Source organism: Drosophila rhopaloa, unplaced genomic scaffold (genome assembly GCF_018152115.1).
Source record: "Drosophila rhopaloa isolate 14029-0021.01 unplaced genomic scaffold, ASM1815211v1 contig_167, whole genome shotgun sequence".
In the NCBI taxonomy this organism is placed as follows: domain Eukaryota; kingdom Metazoa; phylum Arthropoda; class Insecta; order Diptera; family Drosophilidae; genus Drosophila; species Drosophila rhopaloa.
This window is the reverse complement of record NW_025335047.1, coordinates 515064-531515: the sequence shown is the minus strand read 5'-3', so window position 1 is coordinate 531515 and position 16452 is coordinate 515064. Positions and strand designations below refer to the sequence as shown.

Sequence of the window (16452 nt, the reverse complement as noted above, 5' to 3'; positions counted from 1 at the left end):
TGGCACATTTTGTCGGTCAAATTGGGAGATTTCTCGAGTTGAAACACCAGGCAAACAGAAGTTACAGTAAGTTGCTGCAAGAACCAGCAGCCCCGAAATGTAGGCAATATTAAATGCTAATGCCGGAGGCGACACCTGGTGGGAATATTTATATGCGTTAGGATCGGCTGCCCAAAAGTATGCAACACGTTTAAAGTGTAACGAAAGTAGCTACAGCCGAAAAGCATGCTACGTAAAGTTTAGATTTAGTCCTTATTATGACCGGTTGCCCAAAAATATGAAACACTTTTAAAGTGAAACGAAAGTTGCTGCATCCGAATTCGTAATTTGGATATGAATTTGGTAACTCTTTCCCCTATGATAAAATCATGATTATAAATGTAACTTTAAACTTTTATTAGGCAATCAACCACCTGTGAAACAACAACAATTTATATATACTGATTGGCTCAATCAATGTCCAACTTCTTAAAGTTTCCCTCAATGCCGAAAAGGTCTGAGGCATTTTTGGCCTTGCCGGGTCGCAGTTTTTCGTTGACCTGATGACGCGTCTCAAACTCTAAAAATTCCTCTCGATTATCGAGCAACTTTTTGTAGTAAATTTCTGCGAAAATAAAAGATCTTTTTTATTTATTATGATTTATTATAAATTGAGGCTTTTAACCCACCTTTGGCCAAGCTTGTCTCCTCCACTTGACCGTCGTATTCCTTTGGAAGCATATCCTTTGGCACAAACTTGTAGAATTCGTTCAAGTCGCTGTGCATGTGCAGTACAGTGGACAGCTCTTTTTTCATAAACGGAGTCATTAGCGCCAAAATCTTGTCCATGAAAGGTACAATATTAATGAAGTGAAAGCCTATCAGCCTGATGGCAGCCGCTTCCTAAAAAAATCAGATAGGGACAATCCTTCATTAAATTAAAATTTTGTTTATTTACCTGCAGATAAAATAGAAACTTCTTCATTTGCAGAAGGCCTATGCGAGCAACGTGACCTAAGGAAGTACCTTTCAGATCGATCACGATCAAATGCCCCGGCTGAATGCCATCTTCATACATCCAAAAATCGAATACCATGCAATATCTGAAAGTAAAAATATTATATATATATAATCTTATTTCCAATAGAAGTCACAAAACTTGATGAAAACCTGAGAACTAAAAGAAAATATCCTATTTTTTCCTGAGTGCATCCCCCTGAACTGCACCCTTGTCTGTCAATGTGCTTAATTGTAATCTCTTAATTGTCTGCCATTATACAGCAGATAATAATGATCGTTATAAACATACAGTGGTTGATGATCTGTGAGTGCCTGAAAATTAAGGCAAAGTATCTGAGTATATATGTATTCGGAATGGCAAAATGTGCCGTGCATGCTTTCACATTAAGTTTGAGGTTTCAGTTCGGGCTAGCACACTGTTCACTTAAAACAATTTGGCCCTTCAATCTCTTCGTGCTCTGTGTGCCTTGTCATAATCACGCCACTAATGACGTGAAAATTGCGCTCAACTGACAATAATAAATAAAAGTTTAGGTAAACATGTAATGTCAAGTTTTATATAACTATTTCTCTTTGCGCATGTTTATGAAGCAAGCTTTTTAGTCTGATCGGCCTATCGTAATATTCCGCTCTTTTGTAACTAACAATGTTAACAAAAGAAAGTTAATGAACGTTCTTAATTCTCCTGTTTTTTTTTTTATTGTTAATATGCCTATAATATCGATTCATTGTTTGTCCTAATTTTCGCATGTACTCACAGTTTCATAACATCTGCAAAGTTATAGTTAGACGTGTTCAAGTCATCCAGCTTTGCTAGAATCACTCGATATCCTTCGGGAGTGGCACCTGGTAGAGGAACAATAGATCTGAAAATAAGTAAAGTGATGTATTAAAACAGCTGTCAACTAAAAAAGGTTAATTCAAAAATGAATCGAGGTCAGGGTGCAACCCACACGGTTCTCATGGCGCGCCTGATCTCGGGCCGCTCGCAGTCGAGATTGACGAAGAACTCATCTAGGTGGGTACGGGCCGTGAGATTGGTGTCCAGGACCTGCTTGGCCACCTCCATACTGTAGCGGCAGGCGTGAAAGAAGTGCAGGGCCTCGCCCTCCGAAAATCTATCCGAGATGTGCGGTTGAGCGTGGATCCAGTCGACAAACTTCAGAACCTCCGATCTCTTGATCTCCGGAAAGTTGTCATACTGATCGTCCAAAGCGGCCTCCTTCATTTCGCGTGGCTGCACTGGGATTTACTTTTGATTATTGCGCTGCTTGGCCCGAAACGACTTTCAGCGCGGTCTACTCTCGAATGAAATGGAAATGGAAGCTGTTTGCTTTCGCAAGTAAAACTGGTTGGCGTTGGCCCGCTGACTTGGCGAATTCGGCATGCAATTGCAAGTGCTCGGGATCGGGATCGGGAATGGAGGTTTTTCGGCGGGGAACTGGCATGTGTTGGCTGGCCGAATCGCAGACAGTACCCGACCCGCCCATCATCTCCTTCATTGTTCAGGAAAAACTAGCAACTGGCACTCGTCGGTCACACAGAAAGAAATAGCAGTGATTTTGCATGATAAAATACAATTATTAAATAACAATTTGGAGTTAAAAAGGGGCAACCTGCAATTAAAACTTGATCAAATATTATTTGTTAATACTTTTCATTTCTTGTATTATTAAATTTCATAGGCGCGATTTCATATTCAAGTTTGTTTTCTGTGCATTTGTCATCGGTTTATTTCACTTCCATCAGGCTGCGTGAAAATTCATTTTTTTACCCGCCCGTAAGTGGCGTACGGCTATTATTAATTTTTTTTCTCTCTCTTCGGGATTGCATAACATGTGATCAAGTGATTGGGCGACCGATCCATGACGAGGGGCCTGTTATTATTATTTCGCTTGGCGTGTGCTCGGGAGATCGAAAGATTTCTGCTCCTTCATCAAATCCAAACTATAACGCTTGACTGGCGAAAGGAAATTATGTTTGTATATAAACAGCTAAATGAAGATTAAAGATAGGGAAAGATTTGATAAGTGCTGCGGCTTACGTGGCGTATACATAATATTCATGAATTTCAGTTATAAAATGGCGAAATTTAAGGTGTTAAGATAAGAAATAAACGAACAAAACTAGTTGCACAATAATTTACGAAATTAAAAGAATCCTTCTGCCAAATAAGATGTCACAATTCATGCAAGCACTTGAAGCAACTTCGTCTTCGACTATCCGCGAAGTCTAGTTACCACAACCGGCCTCATTTCCGCGGCAGCACACACTTGACATTTTGCCAACAGCAGACACCAGCCAGCCATTCAGCCACTCAGCTGGGCAGAAATCAAAGCCAGGCCAGGCCAAGTGTGCAACCTGGCTAGGCAGCCTGTGGCTGCAGCTTTAACCAAACACTTCGAAAACTATTGTTCACATCCAATCAAAATTAACCTTTTATCTTTATGCAAAATCAACTCAGAAATAAAAAATATACAATTTTTTATGTATAAGTTTGGTTTTAATTAATTCCTGGAAATTGATTCTTAGTGAAATGTGTAACTTAGTTAACATTCGACCTACATCCAATCAGAGACAAAGAAATCTCTGTTAAATCACTGTACGGCAAGTTGAAGTTTAATACCTGCAGCTGTTAGAAAAATTAAATATTCTATAAATCTTCATTAATAAAAGGCCCTTTTTCGATAGTATCATCCAAATAGCTTTAAAACTGATGGACTAGTTTGCGTAAAACGCTAATATAGATGCTTGTGGTGCTGACCTCCTTCGCTGTGTTGCGAACTTTTTACTGCAATTATAATTATTAACCCTCTGCAAAGATATACAAATATCTTAATCTGTGCATACAAATTCGTAAATCACAATTTTTTCCAGTGTCCGTGGCATGTTTCGCTCAGTTGAAACAGCCGGTCCACCACTTTGGCGTGTTTGAAATTCCAAACGGATTAGCCGCGCGCAAATAGCAAACGGCAAACTGCAAATGTTTGCGCTGCCAATGGCAACCAGTTTGTGAGCCCGAGGAGTTCAGCCCCGGTGTTCCAAAGGGGATCTACGGGAGGAGGTGTGGACTACTGCTTTATTTTGGCCCACTGGGGGCAGGTGTCATGGTGTCCGCCGCAAGTGTCAAACTAGGTGCCAATCCGAAATTAATTATACATATACCCCAAAGTCCGAGCTTGAATCGAAGTTCGACTTGCTCTTGGGGGTCAGTTGCACCTGTGGCAAGAGAAATGTCATCAAAGAGTTCAATTTGGAACTGCGACTGTGCTCATACATATGTTATTTAAATAATACAAGATCAAATGGTTTTCTTATTAAAATACTTTGGGATGAAGCTCTCGAGTAAAAGTCTAAGCTGTAGATAATTTGTAGCATTTCTTATAATTTAAATCCAAAATTACAAATATTACGAAAGGTATTACACAGTATTTCCACAACTGTGGAATTTCTGGCAGAAACTATCCTTCATTTGTAGCCAACACAATATTTGCTATGTGCTAGCACGCACCACCGACTGAACAACAGACAGACATCATTTTTTGCAATGGTGACCCAAAAAATTCAATCGCAGGAATGCTTGCATGCTAATCGCGGATCAGGTCTCTGTCCGCACCGATGATGATAATGATGGTCACATGGTGGTGACAACATCGTTTGGCGACGTGCGTTCGTTTTATGTTGCCGCCATGCATCGAGTCCTACGAGTAAGTCGCCTTTTTGAGGTCGACCTCTCCTACCTCCTTGGAACACCGCCCAGTTTCTTCGACCGTTTCTTCTGCTTCTCCTCAAGCTGTGGTTTTTATTTGTGCCCTGTCCATTTTTCATGCATTTGACTGCATTACTTAACCTCAATTTGGCCGACGACGTGCATCAACTTGCCACACTCCCATTCCCGACAGTGTACCACTCCCCAACCACTCGTTACTCCGCTTTGAGACCAACGGTTGCGTTTCCGTTGGCCACCAGAGCTCCGTTGAACAAATAAAGTTGTCGCGTCGGCTGCCACCAATTTACATACTCCCCCTGCCACCTGGTTCCCCTTTCGGGGAGAGCGGATCCTGTCCAGCTCCGGTAGTCCATTTCAATTGTCGATCGATCGCTCACCCTGACTCATTTTTACACTGACAAATTCAAATTGTTTAAACTTGGTTTGTATTTTGGGGCAGAAAAAAGGCCTTTAAAGCCCACAACTTTTTTTGCAGACATCCGATTTCAAAGTGGCATACTTCTAAATGATTGTGGTTTAATTCCCCAAAAATCTGCGTTTTCAACTTCATTTGTATTTTTGGGTCGATTTTTCATCATTTTTATAGTGTTACCCATTTCCAAATTTTCGAAAAATGGCTTTGTTGAAAAGCCACATAAAACCGGCACTTCTAAGCCCATAACTTTTCTAACAGACATCATTCCAAATGATTGTGGTTTAATTCTCTAAAAATCTGTGTTTTCAGTTTGTTTTGTATTTTGGGGTCGATTTTCCGTCATTTTAATGATGTTACCCCTTTCCAAATTTTCGAAAAATGGCTTTGCAGAAAAGTTAGAAGTATGCCAATTTAAAATTGAATGTCTGTAAGAAAAGTTATGGGAATAGAAGTGCAGGTTTTGAGCCACTTTTCTGCAGAGCCAATATTTTGAAAAATTGGAAAGGGGTAAGTAACACTATAAAAATGAAAAAAATTCGACCCAAAAATACAAACGAAGTTGAAAACGCAGATTTTTGGGGAATCAAACCACAATTATTGAGAAGTATGCCACTTTGAAATCGGATGTCTGTAAGAAAAGTTATGGGCTTAGAAGTGCATTTCTAAGGCCACTTTTCTGCAAAACCATTTTTCGAAAATTTGGAAAGGGGTAACACTATAAAAATGATGAAAAATCGACCCAAAAATACAAACGAAGTTGAAAACGCAGATTTTTTGGGAATCAAACCACAATCATTTAGAAGTATGCCACTTTGAAATCGGATGTCTGTAAGAAAAGTTATGGGCTTAGGAGTGCAGGTTCTAGGCCACTTTTCTGCAAAGCCATTTTTCGAAAATTTCGATGAAAAATCGATCCAAATATACAAACGAAATTGAAACGCAGATTTTTGGGGAATCAAACCACAATCATTTATAAGTATGTAACTTTGAAATCGGATGTCTGTAAGAAAAGTTATGGGCTTAGAAGTGCAGGTTCTAGGCCACTTTTCTGCAAAGCCATTTTTCGAAAATTTGGAAAGGGGTAACACTATAAAAATGATGAAAAATCGACCCAAAAATACAAACGAATTTGAAAACGCAGATTTTTTGGGAATCAAACCACAATCATTTAGAAGTATGCTACTTTGAAATTGAATGTCTGTAAGAAAAGTTATGGGCATATAAGTGCAGGTTTTAGGCCACTTTTCTGCAAAGCCATTTTTCGAAAATTTGGAAAGGGGTAACAAATACACACGAATTTGAAAATGCAGATTTTTTGGGAATCAAACCACAATCATTTAGAAGTATGCCACTTCGAAATTGAATGTCTGTAGGAAAAGTTATGGGCTTAGAAGTGCAGGTTTTAGGCCACTTTTCTGCAAAGCCATTTTTCGAAAATTTGGAAAGGGGTATGGAGACTTTGAATTTGTTCAATGCTCTCTATTTATAATTAAGCAGGTTTGATTTTCAGTTATAGAGTTTTGAAGTAAAGAAGTTTGACAATATATTTTGAATGTTATAGCATTGTTTTTAATAAAGCTGTGAATATAAAAGGTTTGCTTTCACAGTGCATGGGCTTCCCTGGCACCTCGTGGTCTTAAATCTGCCGTAGTAATTGGGTTGGCGACTGGGATCGGGTGGGTAGGGGCCTCCTATCCATCCACACGTTCCTCGCTCGCCGGCTGAAAAAGCTTCAATTGTTCTCTCAGCCGAAAACCCGTTTTGCGCATGCGCGCCTTTTTGTCTTTTTTCATTTGTATTTTATTCGATGTTGCTCTTTTTTATGTTATTTTAGCGGTTTTTGTTTTGATTTCTGATTGCCGTTCGAATGTCTTTTTTTAGCCCGTATTTGCTGTTGCGGTTGCGGCTGTAGTTGCTTTTTGTGTTGCTGTTGGTCACTCTTGTTTACGGTGGCAAGTGTCGCTTGACAAATTGATTTTGATTTGTTTGGTCTTTTTCGAGTTTTCTGTTTTGTTTTTTTTTTTTGTTCGCTGCATATGCAACCCGGCAATTGGAAGTTTTTGTTAGGGGCTTGGCAACCTTGGATTCAAGTTTTCGCCCAGGGAAATGACTGTTTGAAATTCATTAAATTGCTTTAGTTCCCAGCCGAACAGGAAGAGGAATCAACAGCAATATCCATCCAATTATCACTTCCTTCGGAGCATTCAAATTGGAAATCAAATAGCAACAGTTGAATGCACTCAATGGTTGGCAGTTCGCGGGGGTGGAGGGGTCGGCCTTGGGGTGGGAAATCGGGGGTAACTGTGCATTACACGCTCGTTGGCATCCTGTTTCATGCAACAGCAAGCAACAGGATGCCGCACAAACACTCCGAAATCGGAGGGTTGCTTTGCTAGACACTTAGAAAAATAGCCTTTCCTCTTCCACGAAATGGTAAGCTCTCTTTTTGATTTTTCTGTTAAACTCTAAAGTTCTGATTTTACATGATTCCTTAATAATTCCCTATTAGTTGATCTCTTAAAGTGGCTCTAATAAATAACATCCACAGGGGTTTACTTTGCAATTAATATCCACTTTTTGTCAGTGTGCGCTGCCCTAAATGGCCCTCGAAAAGCCAAGCAAAGTTACAAGTGAATACCAAACAAAGCCCGTCCATCCAACACCAGCGATCCATTCCAGTCATCCATCCACTCAGGGATCGCACAAAAGAACTGGCAACACAATGCATTTGGGCCGTCAAAAAAAAACTATAAGGAGCAGGGACACCGAACCCCGAAGCCCGGAACACAAAGGAAGATCAGTCGTGCGTCTCAAAAATCCTTAAGCCGCAAAAAACGAACAAGGAATTCTCGTATTCATCAACGGCCGAACACCTGATGATGACTCTGACTCCGACTCTGACTGCGACACCTGAACGTTGAAAAATGATAATTAGATGGTCTAGCAACCCTCCGCCAGACAGACGTTACGATCGCCCAGGTAATGGCACCACCATTGCAATCTCAGTGCATCGGCTCTTCTTTGGCTCCTCTTCCTTCACGTGTTCGCCTAGTGCGAAGTGATCGTTTGACTGTATAAATGTTGTCATCCAGGGGTGGTTGGAAAAACGGTGAAAAGCAGCCTGCTAGGATATTCGGAAGCAGAATGAGTACCTCCAAGACATTTCTCCCCTGCTGGACTCGCTTGAGGAAATGTGCCGCGCCCTAATTAGTGGAAGCCTGGAGCAAACAGTGTATCGTAAAAATATGCGCATATCAAGAACTGCTATCTGCATAATTATTAATTCAATATTTCCTGCCCGTTCTTCCGTCCCAGTTTCGTCTCCTCTTGAAGTCTTGCAGCCGAAGAAGAAAGAAACTCAGCAGAGGGAAAGGAAAGGAAACAAGCACTTGACTTCAAGGACCGCAGATATTAGGGAATGAAAGGGGAGGTGAACCCAACGGCCGGATGGTGATCAAATAAGACACAAGAGAAAGCACCCGAAAGGAAGTTCTTAAGGGGACTTGGCTCTAATGAAATTTGGAAAAGAGTGACATTAGTAAAACATTCAGTCTATACCAGGATTATTTTGGGATCATATATAAATTAAGTTTTTTAAGAAAACCAAAACATTTAAAGTCGGGAAATAATAGAAACCATTTAGATATCACTATAGTTATGTTCTTTATAGACAACAACCAGAAATTCTTATTGATCAGGCTTGGTCTTTACTTGGCAATCTGGAAAGGAGGACTGAGAAATCCACGGAGTAGCCTGCTGGCGAAAGTGGAAACCCCTTTGATCTTTTCCCGAGACACACGCGTCGCAAGCTCATTTTATTGTATCTCCTCGGGAGCTCTTCCCCTCCAGCTGCCATTAACATTGCGGCATTCTACGCTTTCGCCTTGCCTTCGTCTTCGTCCCCCTAAAAACGAGAGAGAGGGACGCAGAGAGGGAGATGGGAAATTCAATCAGTTTCCCGATTCCCCGATGGTTCACTGAACCCGGCCTTTGACGATTCGCGCCTAGCTAGCGGACGATCGCTCGGATCAGGGGGTTACATTTGCATCCACACTCCGACCGGCAGCGAGGATGATAAATGGTGAGTCTTGCACTCTCCAACTTCTGTTGCGTTTTGTTTAAAAATCTCTTAATCACATAATTCCAAGACATCCAGCCGGACATGAAATAGGGTCGAGAGTCGGGAGCTGCGAGCTTAGAAAGACATGTGCTTGCAATTACGATTCAGTTGACCTACATCCGTCAAAGTTTCCAATCTACGACGAAGTCTACAGAGAAAAAAAGGCTAGGAGTTTTTTATTCGGCAACCTCCGGTTTTTTTAAAAGGAAATCATTTGATGAGCTTTTTTTATAACCTCCTAATTTTATGGTGCGTTTTTCCATAATGCCAAACTATGAAACATACTTTTAGTGCATCTGCGAGAAAGTTGTTCCCAGGAAAAAGGAACAAAGGCACCTGTGAATAAGAAAAACCTATTTTTTGTATAGACACCTAGACCATCCCAGCTTTGCATAGTTTCCACTAAATGGCAGCCTAGATATTTAAGACGCGATAAGCATGAACTGGGGTTCCAAATTACGCGCTTCAAGCGCACTCAAGCAGTGCGATTTTCATTATTTTCATTACGTTCCCTCTTCGTTGCTGGGGAAAACGGACGCGGAGAAGGCCAAGACAATTTTCTTACCCTCCTGCTGGGGATCTTCGTGCATATATATGTTATTTTACTATATATCAAGCAGATGAGCAACCCTCATGGGCGCACCTCCTTGAACATGCCCACTCAACTGTGAGGGGGTGGTCTCCGAAGGATCGCTTCCGATCCGATCCGAGCCGAGTCCCACATAACATTTGCATCTCATTTCCGGGCACTTGGACGCAAGGGTCAGCGGTCCAATCCTCAGCGGCGAGGGTGAGTGTTTGACAATTGCCTTTTGGGTGCGGGACTCGGAAGTGCAAAAGGAACAAAGCCGAGCGGAAATGCCTTCACATGACTACTACTGCGCGGGGTGAATAATTACAACAATGTTTTCTAGTCGCGGGGCTCTCACTATTTCAGACCCAAAGATCCCCATGGCATTTCTATTGACCCATTGAAAATCTCGCACGGAAAGCTTTGGACACCCCTTTGTAAGGGGAACACTAGGGATGTGTGCCTAATTTTAAAAACTTGATCCGTAAATGTAAACTTAATACAAGATTTTGTTATACCCTTGCAGAGGGTATTATAATTTTGGTCAGAAGTTTGTAACGCAGTGAAGGAGACGTTTCCGACCCCATAAAGTATATATATTCTTGATCAGGATCAATAGGGGAGTCGATATAGCCATGTCCGTCTGTCCGTCTGTCCGTCTGTCCGTCTGTCCGTCTGTCCGTCTGTTTCAATACCGTTTGCGAGCTCAGTTTAAAAGCTAGCGATCTGAAACTTTCACAATCGTCCTAAAACATGTGTACGCAGATCAAGTTTGAAAATCGCCCCGATCGGACGTCTATATCCTATAGCTCCCATAGGAACAATTGGATATATCTTGCAAGACTTTATGATATTTCGCGCAGTGTAAAAGCTATTGACATTAATCTTTACAAATCGTATTATTTTATGCATACCTTGATCAGGGTAAAAGCGCGTGGCGATCGGACGTCTATATCCTATAGCTCCCATAGGAACAATAGGGTAAAATCGGTTAAAATTTAATGATTTTTAGGATATTTCGCGCAGTGTAAAAGCTATTGACATAAATCTTTCCAAATCTTATTTTTTTATGCGTACCTTGATCAGGGTAAAAGCGCGTGACGATCGGACGTCTATATCCTATAGCTCCCATAGGAACAATAGGGTAAAATCGGTCCAAATTTGATGTTTTTCAGAATATTTCGCGATGTGTAAAAGCTATTGCTGTACATTTTTTCAAATCGTATTTTTTTATGCATTCCTTCATCAAGGTAAAAGCGCGTGCTGATCGGACGTCTATATCCTATAGCTCCCATAGGAACAATACGGTGAAATCGGTCAAAATTTCATGTTTTTTAGAATATTTCGCGCAGTGTATAAGCTATTGACATACATTTTTCCAAGTCTTATTTATTTACGCATACCTTGATCAAGGTGAAAGCGCGTGCCGATCGGACGTCTATATCCTATAGCTCCCATAGGAACAATAGGGTGAAATCGGCCCAAATTTGATGATTATCAGAATATTTCGCGCAGTGTGTAAGCTACTAACATAAAATTTTCCAATTCTTATTTATTTACGCATATCTTGATTAGGGTAAAAGCGCTTGCCGCTCGGAAGTCTACATCTTAAAGGAGATAGGAAAAATTGTTAAAGGCTGCGAAAGTATCCCTTTTTTTCTATTTGTATATGACATTTTTGCAGTATAAAAGCAATTGACTTGAAACGATGCTAATCTAGTTTACTTATGTATACCTTATTCCTTTCGCTACTTTTTCACTTTTAGCAATTTCGTCAAAGTCTGCAAGGGTATTAAAACTTCGGCTTGCCGAAGTTAGCTTCCGTCCTCGTTTTTGATTAATTTGTATTCTCTTCAGATATAATAAAATAGAAAAATAAACAAAATTATTTAATAATTGTTAGACCTACAAATTATAATATCTTTAAAACGAAATGATAAGAAGGATTTATAGTTCTTGCAGGCATGACAACTTTTCTTTTCGCACTGTGTAATTCAGGTGAAATAAAAATCAAATAGATTTTATGGCAATTTTCACATGGAATTTTAATTAGCTCTCCTAGGCAAGGGCGTTACGGTGGCTTATTTACGATCCCCGGCTGGATTTGTGTGGTGCACTATGCGTGAACCTGTTACAGTGAAACCCACAACTCAGCCCCTTTGATTCCTCTCGTGCAGTTGACATTTTCCCATGATTCGTCACCCAGGTGGTTGTGCTTTTCGAACCTGTTGCATAATTTGTCAAGTGATTTTATTGGCCGGGTCGACGATTTTAATGGCAGACTGTACTGCATGCATGGTAATGAGCTGCCTGAAAGTTAAGTATGATTTTCAGAGAATGGTTTTTCGGATCATAAAATGATTGATTTAAAGTGAGTGACTTAGTGATCTCCTATGTATTACGGTGTTCCCATAAAATTAGTAATATATGAAATACACATTTACATATAAAGGGTAAGTGTAGGCAATTTGGGTAAGACAGCTCTTACAGGGTTTCAGAAAAAAACATTAAAAACTTGTCTTCTATATAAAAGGGATTTATAAATACTGTTTAATATTATTTAATAAAAACAAATTAAGCATTGGAGGCTGGTTCTGATTTTTGAGAGGTCTTTCTTGATCACCTTATAATTGATCTCCTTAGTGTTGAGGACTTTCAATGTGAATTCATGGCTAAAAGTTAGGAGCGAGGAAAACCATTAATCATAAAATAGGAATCCCGCACAGTGCGTCTATCCCTTGGCCATAATTAGAAAGTCAATGACCGGCGGACCCTAGCTCCGAGAATCTCCGGCGCAACGCTCTCTGGACATTTTCGGCAAGGGATCGACTCATTATTAATCCTCAGCAGCAGAAGAGACCATCGTAGATATCTTGGTTATGGAATGCTGAAGCATGAGAGAGACGGTCTAACCATTCCCATTCCCAGCATTTCGTAGGGTTAAAACCCACGAGCAGTTTTTGTCTTTCTTTCTTTTTGGGCAATCATCAGACAATAGAAAGCTAGACGAGCCAGCAGGCGAACCAGAAGAAAAGGCAAGGCAGTCAGGAAGAACCGCGCCGAAGAAGGGGCCCCCGAAATGGGTAGGTGGGGGTACGGAGGGTCCGTCCGTTTTTCGGTCGTTGAACTGGGAGCAGAGAAGAGGAGAGTGGTGGGCATTCGGCAGTGGGAAGTGGGAAGTGAGGAGCAGCGATCTTCGCTTTCGAGAGTCGTAACAGTAAACAGTAAAAACGCTTCAAATGCGTACGACTGGCGGTGAAGCAACGAGTCTGGATTTTTGAGCCCGACTTGGACGATCGGCTTTCTTGGGTTATTGTGGCGGCTGTTGTTTTATTTTCTTTTTAAGGCCATAACCTGTTAAAACACTGACCAAAATGTTCTAATCTAGGAAATAAGAAATAATGCATGGCTAAGAAAAGCTGGATCTGCGACCTTATAAGTCAATAGAAATTTATGAATTGCCTGTATATTTCTTCGGATCGAATCAACTACAAAAATTGTATTCAGATTAAAAAGATTCCTGTTAACATTATTGTATTATTACCTTCGTGAATATATTTTATATTTAATCCTATTTTCCACAAAAATTTAAGGGCAAGTCAAAATATAGAAAAATGCAATCAAAATTCAATTTTAAAAAATGTTTAATTTGATAAAAAATCCTGTTATTTTCTCCCAGTGTGGGCGTGTGGATCGGTGCCCTGAAACCTGAGACGCGTTTAGGACTTTGGCCCAGAGCTACGCCCGCAACTTGATGGTTATTTACGAACCTGTTGCAGGCAAGGCGATGGGCTTTATGTACATATACAGCGCTATGTAGCGAGGTGGATGGGTGGTATGGGGGTTCCGACAAATGGGCACACGCCCAAAACCCGAAAGCGTTGTCCGTTTGGCAGGCGTCGCACCTGACGCTCCGTCCAAAAGTGGAAAGTAAACTTTACATGGCCAGCAATTTACATGCGTCGCCTTGTCCCGCTCCCAAGTTTCTCCTCCCTCGGAAACCCCTTCTTTGCACTCCCCCTTTTATTCTGTTTCTTTCTCTTTATGTTAAAAGCGTCGCGCATTTTTATTTATTTTTATGATACCCGCTGATTTGAAAGAAAACCCTTTCTCCGCCGCTCTTACTTCGTATCTCTCGGATTTCTCTCCTTTCCGCTGCATTCTTGTCTTGGGATTGCGTAAAGTTACCGTTAGCCGCTTGGATTTTAATACGTGTGTCTGTGTGAGTATGGAAATGGAAGCGTGGGACATGTGGGCCAACACTAACTGCCAAACCAATGTGGTTAAGTCATGGTTATTGCGGCCTCTGCACTGCAAAACAAAATCTAATTTCTGAGCTAACTAACTCTTTCAAAATTGAAATCAGAAAATCCTGCAATAGCTAATTGTCAACCAACAAAAGTTGTATTCATAAATATTATTTAAAATTTTACTGGGAGACGCCAGGGGAAATGAAAGTTTGCTTGTAGAATTACCTGTAAATTTTAATTTAAAGTCCAAATTGCATGAAAATATTTGTTTCCAGTGTGAACTGCTTATCAACGTTGCCGTTGAAGTTGCTTTGATTTTGTCCCAGTTGAAGAGGCACAGCATCCGCTAGAGTTCCTCATTTGGCTTCTAGGTGCGCATCCGCCTTCGTCTGGTATATTCGGATTTTGATTCGGCTTTTGGACCTCGACTCTACCAACTTGTTTTCCGAAGTGGCTATTGCTGCTGTGCTATTGATGTTGCTGCTGCCCCGGTGTTCTTCTCCTTGGTCGCTTCAGCGTCTGGTTTCCCACTCATTTGCTTAATTTCAATTTCGTTTCGTTTGCCATTTATGGCACAATGACCATGAACGGCTTTTTCGACAGCTGTTGGTGTCTGGTATCTTTCGGTTTGAGCGCGGAGGATGTAACTGTTCATTTGTAATAGATACAAAAATAGCGATACTCGGAGATGGGCCTCTAGATATCCCGATTGCAATGACATCAGCAGGCAAAGACAACGCCCAGTGCGATCGCTTTCCCCGAAAGCACTTGCTCGAAACAGCTTTTTCTCCTTAGTGACTCACGACTAACTGCAATACCTGCAAAGAGGAAAAAAGGGGAGTACAGTCAAGCTTCGATATACCTAACATGAAGATACTCCTGTGTGATGAATGTACAATTTAATATTTAATATTTTACAATTTTTATGGCGACACTCTCCATACCACTTTCTTATCAGTTCGTAAACAGTTTTAAAAGACCTTAATTAAAAAAGAAAGGTTTATCTATTTTCCTCAAATATAATTATTTAACAAAATTTATTCTGTTGCGGTCAGAATAATGAGTTATTTGCAACTTGACGACCTCAAATAATATTAATTAATTAATTGTTAAATATAATACCCATTTCTTAGTTACCAAATACATTGTAATGCAACTTTAAATATAAATATTTTTTTATAACTTTAAGTATAAATTTAATTTAAATCACCTTAAAAATTTGTAGAAAAAACAAATTTTTTTAGCGGAGTTAGCCTGTGGTGTAAAGCTTTTTTCTGGTGAGGAAAGGACGGAAGAGCTCCGATTCGCTCGTCACAATTAAGCCACGAGCTCAGCGCTTGACACATTGCATTTCATTAACCAATTAACATAATTAGTGTTCATCAATCAATTAATAATTCCGTTCAGTGCAGAGCAGACCGCTCGGTTTTGAGAGCGGAATTCGAATCCGCAGGCATAAATCAAAAGTCGAAATACACTTGTTGCGCCCAAGACAAACAAAAAAACAGAAATCCCACCTCAAAACAATAACAATCCCTGCTCTCCAAGTCTCCACTGAGCTAAGCTTTTCGCTTGGAGAATTGCTCTCTGGCTCTCTCAGGGGTGTTTCCTGGTATTGGTGAGAGTGGAGCCGAGCCCCAACTCTCCAATGATCTCTCAGTTGGCGCTGGAGAGCAAGAGAAAAAGAGGGCCCTGCGCATGTGTGGTTGTGATGTTGTGAGGAAAAGGGTTCTTGAACTTAAAAGGGGTCAAAACATAAAATGAAACTCGAAATGCCTTGGCACATAGACAAACCGAGCTCTCCAAGTGTTCATGTGTGCCTGTATCTGTATCTGTGAGCGCCTGTCTAGGCTCGAGTATGTGTGTATCTGTGTGAGTGCCTGCTGGTCGTTATGCTGCCGACGGGCTGTTGCTGCGCTGCTCCGCTATTTCCTTCGTTCGCCTTGTCTCTTTGTCTATTCCGTTTTCTATTTGATTTCTACCTGTTGTTGTTTTGGCTTTAAGCCTGCTCCCCTTCACAGCGCCTGCCCCCCTTTTTCCCCTTCTTCCCAGCACCCCTTAAAGGCACGCACTCGCCTCATGCCTACAGTCTACAAAATCGGTATTCATATATTTTTGAGTATATTTGTATTTAGGAACAACATGAAATCACCACCTGTTGCAATACAAAATAAAGTGCAGCTTTCCTGACCAGAAACAAAAAAAATTGTAAGTTAAAGTGAACTAAATATTTATTTTTTGTATTGGTTTATCGTGTACAGTAACATTAGACATTTTTAAGATCACAGTAATATATGTTAGATATTTCTACTTATTACTAAAATCTATTATATTGAAACCATGCAGCTATCATAAAAACCATGACTT

The 16452-nt window shown here is 40.6% G+C and overlaps 1 protein-coding gene across 3 annotated transcripts; it reads right to left on the bottom strand.

The window, feature by feature from the left end:
* Positions 1-378: 378 nt before the first annotated feature.
* Positions 379-15383, bottom strand: LOC108045094 (alpha-tocopherol transfer protein). 3 transcript variants are annotated; one of them, XM_017124286.2, is made up of 6 exons: positions 15296-15383; positions 14311-14903; positions 1758-1865; positions 938-1082; positions 669-882; positions 379-604 (listed from the first exon to the last, which is right to left on the bottom strand). In XM_017124286.2, the coding sequence occupies exons 3-6, from the start codon at positions 1763-1765 to the stop codon at positions 450-452; spliced, it is 522 nt and encodes a 173-aa protein (XP_016979775.1). In that variant the 5' UTR covers positions 1766-1865; positions 14311-14903; positions 15296-15383; the 3' UTR covers positions 379-449. The 3 variants fall into 3 exon arrangements, with proteins under 3 accessions (XP_016979775.1, XP_016979774.1, XP_016979773.1); XM_017124285.2 differs by lacking the exons at positions 14311-14903; positions 15296-15383 and adding an exon at positions 1953-2463; XM_017124284.1 differs by lacking the exons at positions 1758-1865; positions 14311-14903; positions 15296-15383 and adding an exon at positions 1289-1389.
* Between the last annotated feature and the right edge of the window lie 1069 nt (positions 15384-16452).

Coding starts and splice junctions, on each gene's coding strand:
- LOC108045094 (XM_017124285.2), bottom strand. CDS start 2,227: ATGAAGGAGGCCGCTTTGGACGATCAGTATGACAACTTTCCGGAGATC. Junction 1,866..1,952: donor AGGCGCGCCATGAGAACCGT/GTGGGTTGCACC, acceptor ACTTATTTTCAG/ATCTATTGTTCCTCTACCAG. Junction 1,083..1,757: donor TTTGCAGATGTTATGAAACT/GTGAGTACATGC, acceptor TTTTACTTTCAG/ATATTGCATGGTATTCGATT.